Source organism: Bubalus kerabau, chromosome 2 (assembly GCF_029407905.1).
Source record: "Bubalus kerabau isolate K-KA32 ecotype Philippines breed swamp buffalo chromosome 2, PCC_UOA_SB_1v2, whole genome shotgun sequence".
Lineage (NCBI taxonomy): Eukaryota > Metazoa > Chordata > Mammalia > Artiodactyla > Bovidae > Bubalus > Bubalus kerabau.
Window position 1 is genome coordinate 5,562,455 of NC_073625.1, and position 13,555 is coordinate 5,576,009.

The window sequence follows — 13,555 nt, forward strand, 5'->3', positions numbered from 1 at the left end:
ATTTTTTTAACTATAGTAGTATGAATAACTCCAGGGTAAGAAAAACCCTGAACTACATTTCAAATAAGTACAATTGCTCTTCAGAGCATTAAACACACCCTTTACGATCAGTTCTCCAGTCATGCTTACCGCCTGTCAGTTCCGCTTGTGCGGCATCAGATCTCAGTTTCCACTGTACTGTCCCGGTCTCAAAGGTCTGACTACTTGTCCGAATGGAAATACTATCTACTTTTAGGCCAACTGACCCACATTCAAACTTCCAGGAAATGTAAGCGTAAGATGATCCTTCCTTGCGGGCTAAATACACCTGTAAAGAGGGAAGGGAAAAAGGGACTGTCAGAAATAATCAAACAGTGTAAGAGCACAGATCGTCAGAGTCTGTCACATGTACTATGAACAACTGGTTATTAAAAACCTCATTTTTCCCCACTGCAAAGGTTTTTACTGCTAACAATTTTTCATGTTACTAGCATCTCTTGCTAGGGATGGAAGATAATATTTGAATGATAGGTGCATGAATTAGTATAGCCCTAAGGCTGCGCGCTAACCAAATTTTGGTGAATTATATTCTCTTTTAAGTGATTAAGTCCAGCTATTTAAAATAAACTTTATGAAGAATCTGGATGAAAATGAAGAGTCCTCTTAAATGCAATTATTCCTTAATTTATCTTGTTTTCTAAGCCTGGGTTTTCAGATAAGCTTTCCTAGAATGAGATGGGCCACACCCTATAAACCAAGAAATACCTCAGTCACTGCTAAAGTAATGGTGCTGGTTAAAAAGGTCATGTCCATGTTCCTCTCGTGCCTCTCTGAACAGGACGCTCCCCAGGCCTCCGCCATCAGCGCCCTGACCAACATGCTAGAGGCGGCGTCCAGGTTCACCAAAGCCTCCAGTCCATCTCTCTCACAGGTTCAACTACACTCTGCAAATGCTGATACGAAAACGGATGTCCACGCACCCCGGCTCAACCCCCTGAGAATCTGACTCTTTAATCATTTATGCCCAGTGTCCAAACTCCCCACACAACAATCTGGGCATTATAAGTCATGGGGGAAAGAAAAACAAAACCGAAAACCTCTTTCCTCAATTATATGGCACTTGTCAATATGGTCATGACTTTACTCTCATTTTTCTGCAACTGCCTAATTAACACTTTTTAAATCCCACTTCCTTCATATCAGTTGCCTGGTCTAGAACTCACACCAACTGCCTGCCTCTTACATTACATCCAAACTCTTGGCTTTCATGGTCCTCCAGAAGTTCATCCCACCTTGAACTGCCAATACTCTGTAACCCAAGTATAACTATTTCATTTCAGATGTACTTATATTATGTAACTTAACCAAATCATAAACTACTTTCTAGGGCATAGGTTCTGGATTTACAGGGTTTAATAAACACTATTTATTTGTACCAGAAACCTGCACACACACATACACTCTTTCAGAAACATCTAATCTACTTCTCAGGGGCAAACAGCTGGAAGTACCACAAGAAATACACCTGCCATCCAATTCCATGCTACTCTAGTTTTCAGTCAAGTAAGACGTCAATCACTGCCAGCACACTATTGATATTTCATTCTACTTGGTGACCTATAGTTAGTTTTCTTTCAGGTTAAATGTGTCAGCTAATTTGAGTTCTCAGAATCATCGAGGTGGCGATAATAAAATCATTAAACAATCAGTCTCCAAGGAAAACGACTTAACCTCCTGAGACCAGAAACACACACCCACCTACTGCTGTTCTGCAGAGCAGACCTGGGCATGGGCGCTGCCGCCTGCCCAACTCCAGGACCTTGGCCCGCGGGTGGCCACCGCAGCCTCCCTGCAGGGAACCTGGGCTCAGGGCTGCACCTGTGCTCTTGGGGGCTAGAGGGTTCACCTCTGCTGAACGACAGGGCCTGTCTGGGTTATCCATGACTTAACTACTCCTCCAAAGCAGAGGTTAGTAAAGGGGGTCATCTGAAAACAATGAGCCAAACAGAGGGGTTACTAGAAGAAAGGTGGTGGAAAGAAATGAAAAGACTGGGGGAAAGTGATCTTTCTTCTGTGTGTCTTCTACGTCCTGTGTGTTTTCAGAGCTCAGTAGCTTCAAATGTCCCCCATAAAAGTGCAGGCATATGAAACAGGATAGGCTCAAGTCAGGTTAATCTCAAATTCCGAGCTGCCCCTAAGACCTGTCTTCATTGTATCAGGTGGGTCTGGACCAGAACTGTTTTAACTGTCACAAAAGGTTTCCCATAGCTATTGAACCTGTCTAAGAATTGCTTTTTCTAAGACTCACATTTTTCAGTTCTAAAGGCATCAGTTTTTAATGACTCTAAAAAGTTAAAAGACAGAATTCATCATTGAATTCTTAAATGCTTAAATAAACCTTTAAACACACTGTGAGCAAATAAAAGTTCCCTTAGGTTAAAGGAAGAGCACATGGAGATAAAACAGGTCCTATTTCTATTGAAAATTCATGTCATCTTTTTTGCACAATGTATTCTATCTGTAGCATTTTAGCCAACTTATTTAACTCAGCATTTTTAGAGGCAGTAGGATGTTACCATATACAGTATACTCAGTTTGGTAACTTAATCAAAACAACAGGATTTACATAAACCTCCAATTGTGGTCCTGTCTATGTGTAAAACCAACAGAACTAGTAATTATAATTTATTTAGAAGAAAAAAATACTTTATAACCTCTTAGTCAACTATTTGCTCTAAAGGTGAAAAAAAGCACTTTTATAACTGCTGCCTGGTCTGTGTTGCCTTTTAAACTCATAGGTGAGGTGCCCTGGCCCCGCTCCAGCATCTGTGAGGACAGAAGGCACAAGACCACATGCGAAGAGGGGCGAGATCGCCAGGCTGGGGACAAGCCGTGCTGCTCACGAGGTACCCTGACGGAACCTGTCCTGCGGGGTGTGGCTGTGACCACTGCTCTCAAGACTGAGAACAACGTGCAAGTCAGCTTCCCCCCCATCCCCCATTCTTGTGAAGACCTTCCCCCCCATCCCCCATTCTTGTTTAGACCTTCCTCCCCATCTCCCATTCTTGTGAAGACCTTCCTCCCCTATCTCCCATTCTTGTGAAGACCTTCACGGAACGATTTTCTGATGACTACATGCCAGGCTGGTCAGCCCGCTGCTCCGGTTTCCTGGAGGTCTGGTGTGTACCGCTCTTGTCTGAAGTGGTTCTCTAGCATGCTCTTAAAAATCAGCATTCTGCTGAGGCTGCTGAACGAGCTCTAATTAAGTTCACCGTGCAGTCAGTCATGCCTGTGTCTCCAGCAGAGCAGCTGTATTTCAAGTCTTCCTCCAATGCGAGTTCATTGCCCTTGCTCAGGAATCTTATTTCTGGTTATCCATTTTCTCGCTGAGGTCCATCATGAACACCGTCAGTTCCCACTGTCTAGTTCACGCTTCCTTGTGCTTCTATTCGCAGCCTCTGGATGGCCAGTGTGACGATGGGCTTCACTCGCCTGAACGCCTGCGTGGTTTCCTACTGCGTAACTGCAAGGGCACCCACGCCCCTGGGGCCTGACCGTTTACCCCTCCGACCTTCCTTCCCCACATTCCCCACAACCCCCTTCTCTGAGCCTGCAGCTGTTTCTCAGGTCGGTGCATCTGCATACAGTGTTGCTCACGTCGCACTCAGAGAGGCTCCTCTGCTGCCGCCTCCAAGGTCGGCACAGACATCCCTTCCCCTGCCAGGCCCCCCGGGACCCGGCGGGTCTCACACGGCGCTTCCCTTGCTCGTCTCCGCAGCAGGTCTGCGTGTCTTCCTCTGGCACAAGTGGACCCTCGCTTCAGGTCTGCCTCGAAATTTACCACTAGATCCTAAATGCTGAGCACAGTGTCTGATTCTGAATGACTGCATCAATTCCTGACATCATGTCATGCATCAAAAACTATTAACATGACTCTAGTGGCAAAGAGAATAAAACTGTTTAAAAATACAGAGCATCTAAGAACATCTAAAAAGTGCCCCTTAAAAAGTGAACTCTTCAGTAAACTCTTTAGCTTTTTATGTTCCTTTCAAATCCAGACATCGCTGAATGGTATATTTGTAAGCAGTAAAATTCAGTGAGTCTCTGTGCTCCTGGGAGAGGGAAAGGTCTTTTCTCAACACCCACTGACCAGCTGCACGTGCCCCGCCGTGGCCCCCGCGAGGAGACTGCGAGGAAGAGTGTGGGGGAGACGGGTCCTGCTTCTGGTGCAGTCAGAGTCCCTAGCGGGGAAATAGGACAGAGCGAAAATATGGGTTCAGGTGGAAAACCCACGTTTTTAAAGGCAACGTATTACTTCTGAATTACCGGTTTCTACACGTACAGTTACAATTCCAGCATTTTTCATTTAGAACTGGAAATGTATTCATTCAGCTTTAAAAAAAAACAAACAAAACAGGGCCCCTTGTAAAAGTATATGAAGGCATACACTTAGGTAGGCGTGTCTACACGTAATGGCCCTCACATCTCATTTACTCAGAAGCTTTCCACACACTACACCCGCCCTGGTCGTGAGATCTACTCAGAGGTCTAGAAGCGCCTGCCACTCCTGTCTAACCACACCTCTCTCCTTCCAGCGTTGGGCTCCAGTGCCGCCCACTCCACGGAGCTCTCTCTGCCCGGCTCCTGCAACCAGGGTGTGTCTCCCTCCGGGCGTTTCCCTGCCAGTGCGCTCGCGTCCTTGAGGGCACAGCGAGTGGGCACAGCAGGCGCTTGGCCCTCACATGCAGGTGGACGATCGCGGGTCAGGACCAAGAGCCTGCACGCTGGGGATCGCCTAGCACAAGGATAAGCACGGTGCTGATGCTCAAAAACACCAGCAGCTGCTCGTCCGTGACTCTCCTGCTACATCCACTTGAGTGTCTCACAAGTGAACAACTCCACACCTCTCACTTGGCAAGTTAAACAGGCCCATAAGCTCATTCACTCCCATGAAACCTATCAGTAATAGGGTCAGATGTAGGAAGGGCATGTGAGTAGCTCTGCACTTATTTTTGTTGAGTTTTTCTAAGGGAGGGGTGAGTTTTTCTAAGTTTAAAAGCAAAGCCTCTTTCTTATTACAGATAACATGTGACAACAATGTACACATTGGTACAATGAATCACCACAGTTCCAGCATCCAATTCTTCCATTATTTTAGAGGAAACAGAAGAAATAAACCAATCTTGCTGCTCAACCAGCACAATCCCTTGAAATGGAAGCATGTCGAATGGTTAGCTCTTGGGACTCTGAACGAAATGTTATGGTACCTTGTAGCTTGCTTTGTAGCAGGCAATCAATACATATCCACAAAGGAAATGGATAATAATATACTCCGTATATTCACGCAAAAAGTAGTTACATGAGTTGCTAGTATACATTTCCCCCCCCACGAAAGAATTAAATTTGGCTTCTGATGAAAACAGGTACTTTCTTGATACACACACACAAATTTCTAATGGACTTTTCATTAAACATTGGGAGCAGGATCTTCTTTTACAAGTTTAAGGATAACTAAACGTAATTCTCGTATCAGTTTTTCCATTAAGACCAAATGACAAATGAAGCCAATCTCTATTTGTTTAAAGAACGACTAAGATTTTAAACAGTTTCATGCATTACGTTACCATGTTCCAGTCTGTTTCAACTTTTCTGAATATGGATTCCATTCTCCACACACCATTCTCCCATCCAGAAATGGTTTGGTTATTACTTGAAATTCGGACATAATAATTTTTTACAATATTATAGCAAAGGTGGAGCTGTTTAGAAATCTTCTCATTTTCAGAGGGGATGAACAGGATTTCTTTACTCTTGGAAAGAAAAGAAGAATTAGTTTTTCAACATAATGGAAAGCAGGTGCACAAAGAGGTACTGCTATGGAGAGGGTCACACGATCCCGCAGCGGGGAAGTGCAGCGGCGCCGCTGGGAAACTCAGAAATTCTCCTACAGGTTAAACATCATCAGTGTGGCGCTGACATAGCAACAGACATTACTAAGCAGAAAACCAGAAACATTAACTGCAGCTGTGACTTACATTTCAGGGACTGTGCATCAACATGAATTCACTCCCACCACCACTACTTAACTGGACACAGCAATCGTCTCCTACAGCTGAGTCCTAGCTTTCAACTCAACCTCTCCACACAGATCAAAACGACTGCTAAGGACGTAAATGGGGACACATCACTTACTTGTCTAACTCGCTGCACTGACCTCCTGCTGCACAGAGACTCTAAGCCCCTACGAAGGTGGCCAGGGCCGCACATGGCTCATCCTCCACGACCTCCCCCATCAGACCCCACGCTCCTCTTCCCTGCTGCCTCCATGCCCCCACTGTGTCCCTCCTCCTTTAGCTCCTTACAAAGCCAGCTCCTTCCTGCCTCAGGGCCCTGACACGTGCATCTGGAAGGCTGTGCTTGCTACTCTCCAGCTACGTGACTCTTTTTCCCCCTCCAGGCCGCAGCCAAAAGTAATTTCACCAGTGTCCTTTCCTGATGCTAGAAGCGAGGACAGGATAGCTGGAAATGATCTTCTGCGCGGGTGAATTGCTACAAAAACTTTTACCTTAAAATTGCAAGCAATTTTGCATTCTCTTACAAAATAAATCGTTTCTTTTAATGCAAAATAGTCCCCTAAATTCCTGAAGTCACTGAGCGAATCTAGTTTGAGAAAGATGCTGTGTTCACCCTGAGTCTGCATGGCACAGACACCAAGCGCCCCTCCCTCACACACGAGCGCAGGTGCCTGCGGGCCAGGTCAGCCCTCCTTGGGGGGGTGGGGAGGTGCCCGTGTAGCGGCCTCCCTGGTCTCACCCATGAGAGGCCAGTGGGACCACCCTCCCAGTTCTAACTCCAGAAATGTCCCAGACACCGCCAAAAGTCTCCTGGATGGTAACATCACCCACTGCTGAGAACCACTGCTCTAGTCTGTATCAATGTCTTGCTTTTTAACTAATCATTGACTAATCAATCAAGATAGTAGGTAACGCTTTTTTTTTTTTTTTTTTGGTTCAACACTGGTTATCAGGTATTAACCAATGTGAAAACTTCAAATGTACAAGGCAAACTAGTACAGCCACTATAGAGCACAGTGTGGAGATTTCTTAAAAAACTGGAAATAGAATTGCCTTATGACCCAGCAATCGCACTGCTGGGCATACACACCAAGGAAACCAGAACTGAAAGAGACACATGTACCCCAATGTTCATCGCAGCACTGTTTATAATAGCCAGGACATGGAAGCAACCTAGCTGTCCATCAGCAGATGAATGGATAAGAAAGCTGTGGTACATATACACAATGGAGTATTGCTCAGTGATTAAAAAGAATACATTTGAATCAGTTCTAATAAGGTGGATGAAACTGGAGCCTATTATACAGAGTGAAGTAAGTCAGAAAGAAAAACACCAGTACAGTATACTAACGCATATATATGGAATTTAGAAAGATGGTAATGATAACCCTGTATGCGAGACAGCAAAAGAGACAGATGTATAGAACAGTCTTATGGACTCTGTGGGAGAGGGAGAGGGTGGGATGATTTGGGAGAATGGCACTGAAACATGTATAATATCATATGTGAAATGAATCGCCAGTCCAGGTTTGATGCATGAGACAGGATGCGCAGGGCTGGTGCACTGGGATGACCCAGAGGGATGGTATGGGGAGGGAGGTGTGAGCGGGGTTCAGGATGGGGAACATGTGTACACCTGTGGTGGATTCATGTTGATGTATGGCAAAACCAATACAATATTGTAAAGTAAAAAATAAATAAAAATAAAAGTAAAAAAAAAAGAAAGTAGATATGGTAAGTAAAATAACTGAAAAACTAAAAAGAAAAAAAACAAACAAATGTACAAGGATTACTAAGTAGAATATAAAATATCTTAGAAAGTATTTATAAATGTATAAATAAGAAGATAATTCCCTAGAACCTGTGATTATTATTGCCACAAGGATAAGGTAAAAAATAAGATCAGTTTATGATTTTTAGAAGGTGATTTTCTAAATATGAATTAGTATACTAGCAGGTAACAATACTTCCCCATTCCTCTCTTCTTTATCAAAGATATTTCATTATCAAAGATATTTCAGAGTACTGCCATAAACCAGATGGAATTAAAATTTTTAAGTAGCATTATCTACTACTTTACTAAAGAATAATTAATTACAAAGGGAAAAGAAAAATATGTATGTTACTGAATATATCATTTATAACATTAATATTTCATAAATGCTTTAAAATTTAAGGTTAAGACAAAACTCCTTCTGAAAACATCACTAATGTTTCCTTCTTTGTCCAGCTGATTTCAAGATATATAGTTCCCTAATTTTTTAGGACTGACTTTTAAAATAAACATCTATCTCTAAAGAGAAAAATGACTTTTAAAATTCTCAGCTCTAAAATGAACTCCATAATTGAGAAATTTTTAAATTTTTCAAAAGGGAAAACAATCTGGGCATCTAGCCCAATTCCTATTTTTAAAGTTTAATTAACTTATATGCCATGCAAGAGGAAGCACACTCATCCATGAAAAGAAAAAGAAATGAAGACCTAAATACCCATATTTTAAACTGAACACAGCTGTGAATGACATTGGCTCTTTTCAAATTGGCTTCATTTAGATTTCTACTTGTAATGTGCACTGCATCAGCAGTGACTGGAGTTATCTGTTGAATTCAGATCGTTATTCTATGGCTGAACCACCACTTCTAACTGCCTGCTAAATATGATGAGATAAATTTACAAGTAAACAATGTTGACTAGGGATAATTCACCACTCTTCCTTTATTAGAGAAATGAGGTGTAATAATGGCAAATTTGGAAAAAGCAGATATAAAACTTTGGTAATTTTCCTTTCAAGCATTTTTCATTACTTATCTTCTTAGGCGTTTATAATAAATGCTTTCTAGTGAGTCAACTTTAAGCTCCCTAAGGGCAAAGAACTTTCTTAATGTCCATTACAGAGCATAATGCTTTCAGCTAGCCTCTAACTCTAGGAGTTATATTCCCATTGTTCATCACTTAATTTTGAGAGATTAACTGATAATATTTACAAAAAGTCTGACTATGTAATAGTACTCACACCAACAACAATTTCTAGCCAAAAGCAGATGTGGTCAAGAATGTAATAAGACATGAACACTTTCACTAGTGGAATGACCCAGATTTCTATTATGTTCCTCACTTGTACTTAAAAAGTTTTCACAGCACTGAACAGGACTTGACAAAAGATGATATCTGAAAGTTTAAAGACAGACATTCAATGTCATTATTCAGCATCAAAATGCAAAGTTTAAAACGGGGGGAAAAAAAGATATATATGTAAAACTGAATCACTGTTGTAAACCTGAAACTAACACAACATTGTAAATCAACTAAACTTTGATAAAAAATAAATTATAAAAATCAGACTATAGCGTTTCCCTTGTGGTCCAGTGGTTAAGAATCCACCTTGCAATGCAGGGACAGTGGCTCCATCCTTGATCCGGGAAGATCCCATATGCTGCAGGACAATTAGCCCGTACACCACCACCACCGAAGCCTGTGAGCCCCAGAGCCTGTGCTCCACAAGAGAAGACGCCGCAGTGAGAAGCCCGCACGCCACAACTACAGAGCAGCTCCCGCTCGGCACAACCAGAGCAAGCCCGGGCACAGCAATGAAAAGCACAGTCAAAAACAGGTAAAATTAAAGAACAGAAAACCACCGCAATTTCCAGAGAAAATTAGTTTCTTCTGGAAAAAAAATCACAGTATAATACTATATACCACTAGAAATGCTAACATGAAAAAGACAGGGAACCACAGATAAAGACGTAAAAAAATCTCACTTATTGCTGGGCAGAGTGTGAAGCGGTTTGGAAGCCGCCAGTCCTCACACTCTGACCCGGCTCTTCTGCCCCCGGTTGTGTACCCACCTGAGCATACACAACACTCACCAAAGACATGTCTGCATGTGTTCACAGCAGCAACACTTAAAAAACCGAAGGGTAGTTGATTGACAACACTGTGTTAATTTCAGCTGTATGGCAAAGTGGTTCAATTATATATAGGGCTTCCCAGGTGGCTCAGTGAGTAAACAATCTGTCTCCAATGCAGGAAACGCAGAAGATGTGGGTTGATCCCTGGGTCAGGAAGGTCCCCTGGAGGAGGGCTTGGCCACCCACTCCAGTATTCTTGCCTGGAGAATCCCATGGACAGAAGAGCCTGGTGGACTATAGTCCCTAGGGTCATAGATGTCTATTTTCAGATTATTTTCCATTATAGATTATTACAAAACACTGAGTAGAGTTCTCTGTGCTATACAGGAGAGCTCTGTCGTTTATTTATTTTATATACGGCAGTGTGCCTCTCTCAGTCTCACACTCCTAACTTATACCCCCACCCCTTTCCCCTTTGAGCAATCAGAAGGTTGTTTTCTGTGTGTGCAAAGTACGCTTCTATTTTGTAAACAGAATCATCTGTATTACTTTTCAGATACCACATATAAGTGATATTATATAATATCTGTCTCTGACTTAGTATGATAATCTGTACACCCATTAATTGTTGCTGCAAATGGCACTATTTCATTATTTTTTAATGGCTAAATACTATTCCATTGTATAAATACAACACAACTTTATCCATTCATCTGTTGATGGACACTTAGGCCACTTCCATATCTTGGGTATTATTATAAACAGCACAGTACCACAATTTTAAACCAAAATTGAGAAACAAACTAAATACCCTATAGTGACGTGGATAAGTTACAGAATATCCACACAGTGGGATACTGTACAACAGTGAGAGTAAATGTACTATAAACGTGCAGCAGCAACTATGGATCTCACTAAATAACACAAGAGAAAGAAACTGTCCACAGAAGAGTACATCCTGTATGATTCCATTTACATAAGGCAGAATAGCAGGCAAAACTAGTCCCTGATGTTAGACACCGGGATAAAGATCACTCCTAGGGGTGAAAGGTGGTGATTGGTCGTTTATTTCTCATTGTGGTTAGTGGTTATGTGTTTAAAGTTTGTGAAAATCTGTTAAGCTGTGCACTTATAATTCATGCATTTTCATATACTTCAGTATAAGTTATAACTGCACTAGAAATTTACATAAAGTAACAATAGAAAAGTCCCAATTTAACTGTTTTGCTAACTCCTGTGTGTAATTATACTACGTCAATCCATTATTAGCTCTCTTCAAATGTTTACACTTTGTAATGATTACTCTGCAAAGTTCATTGAAAAGCAGTGGTCAGCGGGTTTTGTGCATGAAAAGGGCGCGGGACAGGAAGTGGGACAGTGAGGCGGTCGTCGGGCTGCAGTGAAGCAGATACCTCTGGGCCCGCTTCACCTCGGGCAAGTCTCCAGGCCAAGGACCCAGACGTCCTTCCTCCAAGCTCTCCAGGCTGAGGGCTTCTGGGAGAGATGAATTCAACAAGTTCCACAACGATCCTCTGGAGAAGTTCTTTCCTTCTGTTTTCTGACAAAGATACTTGCCTCTGTAATTCAGGTTTAAAGAAAAAAAAAAAAAAAGTCATTAAAGATTAAGAGAATGCAGGGGTCCATCTGTAAGCAGGACTATAATTAACACATTTGAATTTTAACAATGTCCGACTAACCAACTTTATTTTCATATATAAATTATTTGGAAAATAAAAACGACACTGTGGAAAGTTAAGATGATTTTCTAACTTTCATGTTGAGAAATCATTTAGCACCCATATCCAATTTTCCACACCCTTTGCGTATGTGTGCATGTGTGGGTGCTCAGTCGTGTCCTACTCTTTGTGACCTCATAGACCGTAGCCCTGGAGAAGGCGATGGCACCCCACTCCAGTACTCTTGCCTGGAAAATCCCATGGACGGAGGAGCCTGGTGGGCTGCAGTCCATGGGGTTGCAAAGAGTCGGACACGACCGAACAACTTCACTTTCCCTTTTCACTTTCATGCATCGGAGAAGGAAATGGCAACCCACTCCAGTGTTCTTGCCTGGAGAATCCCAGGGACGGCAGAGCCTGGTAGGCTGCCGTCTATGGGGTCGCACAGAGTCAGACACGACTGAGGCAACTTAGCAGCAGCAGCAGCAGACCATAGCCCACCAGGATCCTCCATCCAAGGGATTTCCTAGGCAAGAACACTAGAGCGGGTTGCCATTTCCTGCTCCAGGGGATCTTTCTGATCCAGGGATTGAACCCATGGTTTCTTGCCATCTCCTGCACGGGCAAATGGACTCTTTACCACTGCGCCACCTGGGAAGCCCTTCCATGTCCACTATTGGCCCAGATTTTAAACAGAGGCAGAAGGTTCTGTTTCTGAGTAAGACCAGCTGTCCTGCTGAGAAGATGAGGAAAGCAGGGGACCACACACACACATACACGGCACCTGTTTGAATGCAACAGAAAGCTACCACGGTGGCCCAAGGGAAGAAGCAAACTGAGGCGAACTGAACTCCCTGCCAGGCACCTGCCACCTACCAACCAAGCAGCACGGGGAGCCATGCCCCCAGCAGGCAGGTGCACCGGGACGCCGGGCACAGACGCAGCAGGCCCGCCAGTGCTGGAGGGCGGTCTCTGGGTCCAGGCCCTTCTCAGGCTCCAGCAAACACCCCGGGGTTTCAGCTGAGGCACTCGGAAAGGCTGCACACTAGGGCTATGGCAGAACTCCAAGTAGGAGGAGACTCACCTTGGATCTCAAGCACTGTAAGGTGATCTGCCCTGTTCAAACTGCCTGCCAGATGCAAATTTAGATGTTTTTTAAATCATGAAAAAAATTAATAATACACATTTATATGGCTGGCTGACTTAATAGCTGAATTCGCTCAGCTGTGTCCAACTCTTTGTGACCCTGTGGACTGTAGCCCACCAGGCTCCTCCGTCCATGGGATTCTCCAGGCAAGAATACTGGAGTGGGTTACCATTTCCTTCTCCAGGGGATCTTCCCCACCCAGGGATCAAACCCAGGTCTCTGTAACCTCTGAGCCACCAGGGAATAGTAAAAAAAATTTCAGTACACAAAAGGAGTATAAAATCAAAGCTGAAACTTCCCTTTTGGACCCCTAGTTCTCCTCAGAAATAAGCATAGGTAACAATTTCCTGTGCCTTCTTTTAGAAATTTCTCCATGTAGATACATGTAAGGGTAATTGCATGTAATAATATTCAAGTGACACTTAGAAAAATAAGGCTATATATATATATATATATATATATATATGTATTTTTTTTAAAACAGGAGGATTGGTAAAGACTTTTACTTATTTGGTCACCCCTGGCAGCACGTGGGATCTCAGGTCCCTGACCAGGGAACATGGGCATCGAGGCGCTGCCCTCTGCATTGACAGAGTCTTCAACCACTGGACCTCCAGGGACGTCCAAGGCAAAATATTTATGTCAAGTATTACATATATTGAATTTTTTTTTCACTTTGAAATGTGGCAATTTAAGGCAAAAAAAACCCCCCAAAACCCCCCCAAAACACACACCCACAATATTTAAAATGAGTCCTCAAAATTTTTAATGAAAAAAAGACGTTTAACATATTTAAATATTTTTGTTTGCATACTACTTAAAGAACTGCAA

The 13,555-nt window shown here is 43.0% G+C and overlaps 1 protein-coding gene across 2 annotated transcripts in view; it reads right to left on the minus strand.

The window, feature by feature from the left end:
* NGLY1 (N-glycanase 1) overlaps nt 1-13,555 on the minus strand; it is a 58,174-nt gene that overhangs the window by 1,166 nt on the left and 43,453 nt on the right. Inside the window, exons 9-11 of one of the 2 annotated variants that reach the window (XM_055566930.1) lie at nt 11,314-11,478; nt 5,604-5,789; nt 130-307 (exon numbers count right to left, since the gene is read on the minus strand). In XM_055566930.1, coding sequence (XP_055422905.1) covers nt 130-307; nt 5,604-5,789; nt 11,314-11,478 — 529 coding nt within the window. The remainder of the gene's footprint in view (nt 1-129; nt 308-5,603; nt 5,790-11,313; nt 11,479-13,555) is intronic. The other variant, XM_055566931.1, reaches the window with a different exon arrangement.